Below are 12,023 nucleotides of genomic sequence, written 5' to 3' on the forward strand. Positions count from 1 at the left end.
AAATCAAGAATAACAGCAGGAGATCTACAGGCCCCACTTGGAGGATGGCAACACTATTCAGAGATCATTAAGATACCCTTTTAAAATCAGGAACTAAACGGTTTTTATATCTATTCTAGGGTTGCATATGCCACATACGAAACCAATTTATTATAGTGTCACAGCCTTTTTGCAGAATGTCTATTAATCAATTCACTTAAGAGAAGGGGCTAAAGTATTTCTAATTTTAAAATTAGTTTCTGACTTTTTAATGTACTGTTTTTTTATTTCTAACAGAAAATCAGCATGTCGGATAAGAGTGATTTAAAAGCAGAGCTTGAGCGTAAAAAGCAACGTTTGGCTCAAATAAGAGAGGAGAAGAAACGAAAGGAAGAAGAAAGGAAAAAGAAAGAGGTAAGTGTGGGTTGCTGCCCCGTGATGCCTCATTCCGATCTTTATAGTTCTGTTTGGACATATTTATAGTCTCCAGATCTTACATATATTTCTAAGCTAGCATGAAACACAAAATCTAAAAATACAAAAAAGAGATAATATTTATGTTTCCCAAAGAGCTTAGCTTAATGGAAGACTCATAAAAAGTTCTGCTCTTGACATCAGTCTCGAAACACTTCATTCCATTTGTGAGACCCTTCAACCTGATGTTTCATATCAATTCAATCCATTTTTTCCTAACCCTTCTATCAAAGGAACTAATGTAGTATACATGGTTCTACTCCCATTTTGTCCTCACAACAACCCTGTGAATCTTGTTAAGACACATGAGAGAAAAGCTAGACCACGGTAACCTAGAGAAGTCACTGGCTGAGAAGAGATCTGAACTTGGTTCTCCAGGGTCTTAGCCTGTCATTCCAACCACCATACTATATTGGCATTGACTTTGTAAGAAAAGCTCTTCTGATCAAGGGCTTCTCTACTCCAGCTTGCAGTATGTAATTAGATGCTTGCAAAAGTCCTTTTCTTTATTCTGTATCCCCTTAAAAAGTTAAAAATAAAATATATAAACAAAACCAGGGCTTTTTTTGAGCAGGAATACACAGGAACGCAGTTCCAGCTGGCTTGGTGTCAGGGGTGTGGCCTAATATTCAAATGAGTTCCTCCTGGGCCTTTCGTACAAAATCCGGTTTGAAACAATGGTGACATCAGAGGCTGTGGCTTAATATGCAAATGAGTTCCTGTTGGGCTTTTTCTGAGAAAAAAGCCCTGAACAAAATAAAGCAAAAATGATTCTCAGCTGTCCATCTGTAATAGGATTGGTATGAATAGGAACTGAACTGGATTTGCAAAAATAATTTTCCGGATTGCAATCCTGTGCATATTTATTTGAGAGAAAGTTCCATTGCTTCTGCTTTGACTTCCTTTGCACAGTAATTGAGGTACCCAACGTTTTCAAAGATATGAATAAAAAAGCTTATATCTGGGCCTTTTAAACCTAGATTAAAAATGAAAATGAGTTTGATATATATTGTTACCAGGATTAAGGATGTGAGATACATTTGTGGCTGTATAGTGACTTGAAATAGGATTGGTTATAGGTAGGAACAAAGGTGTATGTGTATTTTTTTTTAGTTCTGTTACAACCTGAGCTTTCTACTCCCCCCTCCTCACCTGCCTCCCCCTTTATGACTGACTAGCTTGGTTGCTAAGGTAGCAGATTTGCACCTATTGTTCTTCAGCAAAGTAAAAGATAATTGCTGTTGCATTTTAGCCTCCTGGCTTTTGAACATCTTCTTTTAAGGTTTGACTGACACGTTAGTTTATTTGTCCTTGACAATATGCATGAGGTTTTTCATTAAGGGATTTGTACTTCTTTTTATTCAGTCACTTAAGGAAATAGAGATGAGAATTGACAGGGAGCGGATATTCATTTTCATGCAAAGTCAAGGAAGCATTAAGTGATTATGTTTCTTTTCTTTCAGATGTCAACATTTGCTGCAGTTTAAAGCACCTGTTATCCTTTTTCTAATAACTGGTTTGCTTTTAACTGACACTTTAATATCATACGTGTATTTCATACAATTATTGGGGAATATGACTTGATACAAGAAATCAACATTGCAAATTATGTTGTGTTGTTCCTCTGCTTTTTCATTTTATTTTTTCATTTTATTTCATTCATACCCTGCCTTTCCCCTCCAAAGGGTGCCTAAAGCAGCTTACATCATGCTCTTCATTTTACCCTCACAACAAACTTCATGGTAGGTTAGGCTGAGAGGGTGTGATTGGCTCAAGGTCACTCAGCAAGCTTCCACAGCAGAGTCGGGATTTGAACCTGGGATTCCCAGATCCTGCTCTGACACTCTAACCCAGAGGCAGATGAGAGCGAGAGAGACTCACACAGAATTGTTGGAGGACAAAAAGGTCCATTCTTATCTGACGCAGCAGAAATGATTGTTGTGGATGTATTACATGCTTCCCAGGGAGCCTAGCAAAGTGTGAAGGGGAGATGTGTCTCTCCAAACACACAGGGCCAGTGCATGGTAGTAGGCCAGGTAGGTGACCACCTAGGGCACCATCTGACCTACAGGGGTGCCACTGGGTGCCTGCTAGCTGGCACGCCTGCCGTTCCCTGACATGTGCAAGGGAAAGAAGGCTCTGAGCAGGGCAGGGGCAGGCACTGCTCCTCTGCTTTTGCCTGCCCGGGTCTGTGTGGGTGGCAGGGTGGGGATTCTTGCCTGGAGTGGCAGAATCCCTAGCACTGGCCCTGCAAACACACCATGTTCAGCAGTAGACATGGAAGATATGCCAGATAGACATGGAAGATATCCCAACTGTATCCATTGCATATGGATTTGCTTGTGGTTTCTGGTTTTATTTTGTTCTTGTTATGACTGCATATACTTGTTGAAAAACACAACTGACTTGTTTGGCAAAAGCAGAATCAGATATTTATAAACTGAACATGGTAAGTGGGCGAGAAAAAAAAATTAACAAATCCAAAAATGAAAATTATACATTAGTAGCCATTATTTGATGTGGGTTTGAGGATCTCATAAATAAAAATATTTTCTTGTTGCAGCTGAAGTTTTTTATTAGTATTCTGTGCTTGTAGACCACTTCTGCTGAACCTGCCATTGTGGAGGTGGGGATGGACTGCTTATCTTTTGTTCAGATGAAGATTTTAGACAAATTCCAGTTTTAAAAATGTAAAGATTGATCAGTGGGATGAAAGGAAGGGGGTACCTAGACTAGAATTTTATTTACAGGGGTTGATAGCTTGTGGAGAATTCAAAGGTAGGTACTACTGAAGAAATCATCTCCATGCTCCAAGTTCATGCTCAGTCCCCAGTTTGCACCCAGCTCTATAGAGCGCCTTTCTACAAGTGTTTTTATTTAGATATGATGGTGGCTAATAGCTATGGACAGGGCTTTTTTTTTTTTGTAGAAAAAGCCCAGTAGAAACTCATTTGCATATTAGGCCCTGATTCCAAGCCAGCTGGAGCTGTGTTCCTGTGCATTCCTGCTCACAAATAGCCATGGCAATGGACAAATTGAAGGCCTTTAAAGAGCTGTCTCCCTGTGTGGGTTATCTCTCTGTGTCCCAGATAATTGGGACCCCAGTTTCCTCCAACTTGATATTTAAAAATTCTTAGGCAATTGAGCATGAACTTCTTCCTCCTTTCTCATTCCCCCCATTTCTCCTCTTGAACTACCCTTTTAACTCCTGGAGATCAATGAGTATTCTTAGCTTTTGATAAGCAACTTCTGGGTCCCCTCCCTTTTAAAAAATATATGGCCTCCTTTTCTGCATAGCTCTTGGTCATGCAGAAATCCATATGTTGTCTGAGATATGGCTTCAAGGAAGGGTGAAGGGCACAATTTGGAAATCCCACTCACCCAAATCTTCAGAAATCTATAAACTTTTAGGGGCTTGAGCTGGCCAATTTCCTCCCCCCTTTTTCCCCTTTGACTCTCAGCAGTTGTTAACATTTTGTGTCTCTGAGAATATAAAGGTAAAGGTAGTCCCCTGTGCAAACACCAGTCGTTTTCGACTCTGGGGTGACGTTGCTTTTACAACGTTTTCACAGCAGACTTTTTATGGGGTGGTTTGCCATTGCCTTCCCCAGTCATCTACACTTTCCCCCCAGCAAGCTGGGTACTCATTTTACCGACCTCGGAAGGATGGAAGGCCGAGTCAACCATGAGCTGGCTACCTGAACCAGCTTTAGCTAGGATCGAACTCAGGTCATGAGCAGAAGGCTCCAACTGCAGTACTGCAGCTTTACCACATATATACACAGTCCTAATTACGAAATTCAGAGAGTGTCCCCAACTATGTGTCAATTTTAAAAGTCACATAAATTTGCACAGCGGTGGAATCCTATGAGTATGTAATCCTTTCTTTCTCTTTTGGTTGCCTCATTTTGCCGCTTTCATGATCAGCACAGAAACTCATTCTGTAACTTAGACTTGGTACTGTTTCTCAGGCTAATTGTTCACGGTTGTTTATTTCAGGCAGATTTTCAGCAAAAGAAAGAGCCAACTCAGGAAGATTCAGATCTGGACCGCAAGAGAAGAGAGACAGAAGCTTTACTGCAGAGCATTGGTATTTCACCTGAACCACCTCTAGGTACTCAGATAAGCTCACTCAAGACATTTGGATTCAAGCATTCTTCTATCTATAGCATGCTTTGCTATGCTTGTTTTGGTGATGTTACATTTCACCCATATAACCAGTTCCTTGTCATTGCTTAATGTCAGCTTTATCGGTCATTTTCATATCTCCCATTTTAAAATTGCTTTTCCACGGCCACATCAGTACTATCTTTCACTGCTCTTATTCCATCCATTTTGAAATAGATTTGGTTTTACTTCCTTAATTCCAGCATTTTCATAAACATAATAGTTTCATATTGGAAAAAGTTTCCTTCGCTCAACTTTAAAGCAAATTATGTTATTAAAAAGACATTAGAAAAATAAATACATTTAGTAGTCAGTTTGTTTGTATGTATGCTTTACTCCCCTCTTCTGTTTTTCACTATGGGTGCTTTCACATGGTGACTGTTTGCAAGTGGATTTTGCTATTCTTACACTGTAAAAATCCAGTTGCAAAGCACATTATTTAGTGTGTGTGTGAATGCACCCTATCTTTACTCCATTCAATATTTTTGTAGCCTTAGAAAACTTGGGTTTTGTTTATTGCTTCTTTTTTGGTAGGTGTGTTGCATATAATATATAGATATATATAGATATATAATACATACTGTTGAGAAATAGTTTGGTTCCTTCCCCCTCGCACTTTATTCACTTCCCCTTACATTTCAGTGCTTCTTTCTTATCCTTGCCTTTGGCACAATCCTCCAAGTACTTTCCTGAATACGATTTTGCGTAGGCTTGTTTAAGATTGCTCTGAGAAGAGCAAAAAAAAAATAGAAGCAAAGGAACCAGGTGAGCAGATATGCTTGCTCATTCTTAATGTTATATATTCAGAGTACAGTCCTCAACAATAGGGGTGCGGTCACACGTACCATTAAAAGCGTATGTGTAGCGCGCAAATCTGAACTGCTGAATATTGATTCGATGCAGGGCAGTTCAGACGAGCATCCAAGAATGCGATTCATTCTGTTGTGTGCGATCAGACATCCAATACTATCACGCTCATTTCTTGGAGCATGCGTAATCAGATGGTGATTTCTGGGAGGGGAGGGGGTCCATTGAACATGCGCCCAACTGTTTGGAGCTGGGAAATCAAAACTTTCTTCAGAGCCAGGGGGGAAGGGCGAAAGTTTCCAGAATTAACGTTGCCAATCCAAAACACGGAACTCCCAGGAATTATTTCCCTAGAAATTGGCAGTGACAATGATATCTTGAAATCCTCCACATTGAAAAAAAAAGAATTTTTTCCTGTTCTGAATAGTGGGATAACGTTTCCCCCCCCCCTCCAATCCTGTGTTGATTGGAGAAGCAGAAGCATCACCTCAGATTCCCGGATGATCTGGCAATGCGCATGTCTGCTGGGGCTTTTTTTTTTTTTTAAAGGTGAGAGGCAGTATCGCGCGTGAGCTGTCCAAACAACAAAAAGCCGATCTTGTGCCGCTGTTTTGAAAAAGGGCCGGACTTTATGTGCTGTCAAATTAACGCGGCACTGATCCGCAGCAATTCGGAATGACCACGGATGACGCTCGATTGCCAGATGTGCATGTCTGAACGAACACATTTAATCCGTCAGCCAGACGGAGCTGTGTTGTCACTAATGGTACGTGTGACCGCACCCTAGATGGGTTATCTTTCTCATTTTGTATACATTTATCTATATTTTAATTCAAATGCACCTTTTGAATACAACAAAACAAAGCAAAATGTTAAAGAAGAAGAAGATATTGGATTTATATCCCGCCCTCCACTCCGAAGAGTCTCAGAACGGCTCACAATCTACTTTACCTTCCTCCCCCACAACAGACACCCTGTGAGGTGGGTGGGGCTGGAGAGGGCTCTCACAGCAGCTGCCCTTTCAAGGACAACCTCTGCCAGAGCTATGGCTGACCCAAGGCCATGCTAGCAGGTGCAAGTGGAGGAGTGGGGAATCAAACCTGGTTCTCCCAGATAAGAGTCCGCACACTTAACCACCACACCACACTTAACCACTACACCAAATTATGGTAACCCTCTGTAAACCTTTGGAAAATTACTTCAGCAGCTAAATGCCGTTTCCCAGGTGTGTTTTTTTAGCTGGAACTCCTTTGCATATTAGGCCACACAACCCTGATGTAGCCAATCCTCCTGGAGCTAACAGTAGGCCCTGTACTAAGAGCCCTGTAAGCTCTTGGAGGATTGGCTACATCAGGGGTGTGTTGCTTATTGAGGGAGCATCTGTTCTGTATGCAGAAGGGCCCAGGTTCAATTCTAGCACCCTACTTTAAAAGGATATGTAGGGAATATGGAAGATCTCTAACTGAGATCCTGGAGATCCTGTTCTAATCAGAGTAGACAATATTGACCTTGATAGACCAATGACAATATAAGGTAGCTTCATGTGTTCATAAACACTAATTTGAATGTTTAAAAATAGATTTATAATGAAATATAAGAAATGCTATTTTTTCTGTCCCATAATTAACAGTCTGAAATATGGCAGCAGCAGTGGGTTTTTGGATTTAAGTTTTTTCACACTTTAAGGGTAAATTCAACAATAGCAACAACAAAAAGATCAAAACAGATTTAGGGAAAGTCAGATGAAGACATCATTAATCTGATTTAAGGGCAGTATTTTATTCTTAAAGTATGTGACCCTGGGGAATTTTTTTTTTTTTTTGCTTTAAGAATCTGAAGCAAGTTGAAGAGTCTGTATCAAAAGGACCTGAGATCAAATACAAGGCTTTTAAACATTGGTGCAAGGAGGTTCCCATACTAGCTCTAGTTCTGCATTTTGGCACAGTTTGATTAAAGCAGCAAGCACTGCCAATGAGATGCTCTTGTGCAGTGCAGCTGCTTTGTGCTTCAAAGATGGAGTCTCTCAGTGGGGAGGGCAGGGAGGCAGAGAGGTTGATAACCGCTTATACTTTATCTCAAACACCATCACAGCATTCTTTGATGTAATGCAGTTTCATGCTCTCCTTTGCCTCACCTCTGCTTTCATGACAGCAAGCTCATATTCCTTGTGTGAAGTTGCCCTGTAACAAGTAAGACCATTAGTTCATCCAGCTCTTTATTGTCCATTACGACTGGCAGCAGATCTTCAAGATCTCCAGCACAGGTTTTGAAACAGAGGCTAGATGGCTATCTGACAGTAATGCTGACTCTGTGAACTTAGGCAGATCATGAGAGGGAGGGCAGGAAGGGCTGCATTAGTGCTAAGGAGCTGGGTGTTTTGTTTTTGTTTTTTTGCCATCTTCTGGGGCATGGAGCAGGGATAACTGGGGGTGTGGGGAAGTATTTGTGAATTCCCTGCATTGTACAGGGGGTTGGACTAGAAGACCCTGGAGGTCCCCTCCAACTCTGTGACTGCTTTATCTTTCAGAAGAATCATGACATTCTATAAAACATAGCTATTAAGTCCATGGACACAGCTTATTGAGTATTAGGGTTACTAGCTCTGGGTTGGGAAATATCTGCAGATTTTGGAGGAGGAGCCTAAGGAGGGCAGGATTTGAGGAGCAAAGGGACCTCAGCAGGGGAGAAAGCCATAGAGTTCACACTCCAAAGCAGTCATTTTCTCCTGGTAAACTGATCATGGTACCTGTAGATCAACTGTAAAAGCAGGAAATCTCCATTTGTCACTTGGAGGGTGACAGCCAACACTACAACATCACCAAGTCTGGAGGGAGAGGATGAGGTTGACAGAAACTGGCAAAATTACAAACTTAGGGTTCACAAATATAGTGAGACCCTGAGTCATGTGCCAAATTTACAATAGAATCCTATGTAAACCATAAAACAAGTGCTGCATTCACTACATGAGAAAATATGGAATACTTGCTTGGATCCAACCAGCATTCTGTAGAAGATATTGGTGGATGTTGATTTTCCCATGTTTCCGTTTCTTTTGACTTTTGGAAACATGATGTCACATGGGATGCTCTGGTTTTTGGGCAAACTCTGGTTTAAGCCCAATTTAACCATAGAGTTTGTCCAAAAACCAAAGTGCTCCCTGTGCAACATCCCTGCCCACCCCTGGAGCATCCCCAAATCTCACTACTGCACAGGTGAGGGTCCTGGCAATCCTAATGTTAGGATAGATTAAGAAGTAATTGGACAATATACATCATTGGTGCAGAAGAACTCTCACAAATGCTGAGATCAGGTTTAAGCAGAGATAAAGGTTGCTTAGTTATTATATCGCAGAGTGATAATAGTCCTCCTTAAATATGTTTGGCTCTGTGTTATAGGAAAAAGTTAGTTATAGACAGGCTTTTTTTGTAGAAAAAGACTAGCAGGAGCTTATTTGCATTCTAGACTACACCCCTAATTGTTTCACACAGGGTTTTTTGTAGGAAAAGCCCAGCAGGAACTATTTGCATATTAGGCCACACCCCCTGACACCAAGCCAGCCGGAACTGCGTTCTTGTGCGTTCCTGCTACAAAAAGGCCCTGGTTATAGAGGCAGAGGATCCATCATGGTGGAAGAGAAGTAGCTGAGATATTTGGAAAAAACTAAAAAACTAGAACTATAAATTTATATCAGTAGTGTTAATTATCACAAATAGCTACTTATGATTAGCACAGCAGGCCATAAAGCATTGTAAACATTGCCACCAAACGTGCCCAATAAATTATCCTTGTTCAAATATTTATGCAAGTATGCATTCTTGTTTAATCTTTGGTCCAGTTTACTCAACCACAGGTATAGACCCCAGAAAGAAAACTGTTTCAGATGCCCAGTATTTTTGCAGTTTAAAAAAAATGTTCTTGGAAGTATATCTATTACGTTTTTATATTGTTGAGTACTATTATCTCAATTTACTTTCAGATCAGTCTAAACATTCATTTCAACCTTAATTTTTTTAAAAAATGAGAATTCACTTGACTTTCTTCCTTTTCTTTTCCTTTTCCTTTCCTGTTTTTGCTTTCACCATTTCAAACTCTCCCAATCATTCATCCATTTTATCATTTGGATCCTTGTTTATGATTTCTCTGACACTGCTCTTCATCAGTGCAGTCGTTGCATGTTTTAACATGGGATACCTGTTATTTTCATTATTTAGTCCCAACCCCTATGTCTCCCTCTCCGAAATCAGTGAGCACTCCCAGTGAAGCTGGAAGCCAAGACTCTGGAGACTTGGGACCAGTTGGAAGGTAAGATGAATACCTTATTCAGTGTGTCTTTCATGTGAATCCCTTTCCCACTGTTTCCCGTCCCATTGTTAAATTGCTTAAAGTGTGTACATCTGCTTTGGAAAGCACCTTATATATAGTATATTATTGCCCCCCCTCCCCAATTAGAATTGTTCTGTGGACCTCAAGGGGTTTATATTGCAGTCCTTTTCAAAATTCCTTCATCCTAAGCCTATAGTGGACTTGTAATGGAGTAACATTGCATAAGATTGCACTGTCTGATTACTGTTTCTTGTTGGCAATCTCCCATAATTCATGGTAGGCCATTTTTAAAACTGAGGAGTGTTGTAAAAGTAATTTATGTATTGCAGGTGGTAGTATGTTGTTAAAAATAAACAGGTCAGCATAATGTTTGTGCAATCCCTTGGGCTTACCTAGAATAGTCTTGGATGCTGGTCTTGAAGCTGGGATGTAAAATATTTCCTTTTCTGGATATGTAATAGACTCTGATGAAGGACAGGAAGTCTGAAGTAAATTAATATGCTGGATAGAATTTTCTGCAGTGGCTCCCAAAATGGGAGCCTTCTTGAATAGGCAAGAATAGCTGTGTTTCTCCTCCAGTCAGGCTGGAGACAAACAATCAGCAGAAGCCAAACCTGGATGATACTTTCCCCCAACTTCTCACCCATGTATGGTAGGGGCGGGCTTTCCCTCCTGTCCACCTAGTGTGCCTTTTTCATCTTCAAGGCCAATGGGGATAAGCAACTTTTTCCTGTTTTCATTGTAAATTGGTTTTCTTTTTTTAAAATCTTGATTTGTTTTTGTTAACTTATTTAGTCTGTTTGTTTTACCCAAGGTATCCTCTTTGTCAAATGTCAAACAGATAAGAGGATAAATCCCCTATTCATGGGTAATTTTTACTTGTCGATTACGAGCAGGGAATTATTTTGCAAACCCAGAAGGCAGGTTGTGGAAATAAATAATATATAAATAAAAAGAAAGGGAATCTCCATGTATTTACACGAGCAAAGAATGAAGGGGAGGGGTTATGGGAGACAGTTGCTGTGGAATTTCTGGGCAACAGGAGCTAAATCCTGCTCCTCCCATGCTTTACTATGGTTATTGTTTTTAGCTGAGAAGACACTGTACATGCAGTATGTCACATAAGTGAGTACACCCCTCACATTTTGTAAATATTTAAGTATATCTTTTCATGTGACAACACTGAAGAAATTACACTTGGCTACAATGTAAAGTAGTGAGTCTACAGCTTGTATAACAGTGTAAATGTGCTATCCCCTCAAAATTATACAACACACAGCCATTAATGTCTAAACTGCTGGCAACAAAAGTGAGTACACCACTAAGTGATAATGTCCAAATGGGGCCCAAAGTGCCAATATTTTGTGTGGCCACTATTATTTTCCAGCACTGCTTTAACCTTCTTGGGCATAGAGTTCGCCAGAGCTTCACAGGTTGCCACTGGAGTCCTCTTCCACTCCTCCATGATGATGTTAGAGACCTTGTGCACCTCCACCTTCCATTTCAGGATGTCCCACAAATTCTCAATAGGATTTAGGTCTGGAGACGTGCTTGGCTAGCATGCATGAAGCCCCAGACCATGACATTCCCACCACTATGCTTGACTGTAGGCAACACACACTTGTCTTTGTACTCCTCACCTGGTTGCTGCCGCACACGCTTGACCAAATAAGTTTATTTTGGTCTCATTGGACCACAGGACATGGTTCCAGAAATCCATGTCCTTAGTCTGCTTGTTTGCAGCAAACCGTTTTCAGGCTTTCTTGTGCATCATCTTTAGAAGAGGCTTCCTTCTGGGATGACAGCCCTGCAGACCAATTTGGTTCAGATGGTGTCAAGCGTGTGTGGCGGCAACCAGGTGAGGAGTACAAAGACGTGTGTCTTGCCTACAGTCAAGCATGGTAGTGGGAATGTCATGGTCTGGGGCTGCATGAGTGCTGCCGTCACTGGGGAGCTAAAGTTCATTGAGGAAACCATGAATGCCAACATGTACTGTGACATACTGAAGCAAAGCATGATCCCCTCCCTTTGGAGACTGGGCCACAGGGCAGTATTCCAACATGATAATGACCCCAAGCACACCTCCAAAATGACCACTGCCTTGCTAAAGAAGCTGAGCATAAAGGTGATGGACTGGTCGAGCATGTCTCCAGACCTAAACCCCATTGAGCATCTGTGGGGCATCCTGAAATGGAAGGTGGAGGTGCGCAAAGTCTCTAACATCCACCAGCTGCGTGACGTCATCATGGAGGAATGGAAGAGGACTCCAGTGG

General features: G+C 41.1%; 1 protein-coding gene across 6 annotated transcripts in view; it reads left to right on the forward strand.

Moving 5' to 3' along the window:
• Nucleotides 1–285: 285 nt before the first annotated feature.
• The window catches only part of DYNC1I1 (dynein cytoplasmic 1 intermediate chain 1), a 233,051-nt gene continuing 221,313 nt past the window's right edge, over nucleotides 286–12,023 (forward strand). For 2 of the 6 annotated variants that reach the window (XM_060248536.1, XM_060248538.1), the window contains exons 1-3: nucleotides 286–393; nucleotides 4,453–4,567; nucleotides 9,588–9,729. In XM_060248536.1, coding sequence (XP_060104519.1) covers nucleotides 286–393; nucleotides 4,453–4,567; nucleotides 9,588–9,729 — 365 coding nt within the window. The remainder of the gene's footprint in view (nucleotides 394–4,452; nucleotides 4,568–9,587; nucleotides 9,730–12,023) is intronic. The other 4 variants (XM_060248537.1, XM_060248540.1, XM_060248539.1 and 1 more) reach the window with 2 other exon arrangements.

This window comes from Heteronotia binoei, chromosome 10 (genome assembly GCF_032191835.1).
Source record: "Heteronotia binoei isolate CCM8104 ecotype False Entrance Well chromosome 10, APGP_CSIRO_Hbin_v1, whole genome shotgun sequence".
Classification (NCBI taxonomy): domain Eukaryota; kingdom Metazoa; phylum Chordata; class Lepidosauria; order Squamata; family Gekkonidae; genus Heteronotia; species Heteronotia binoei.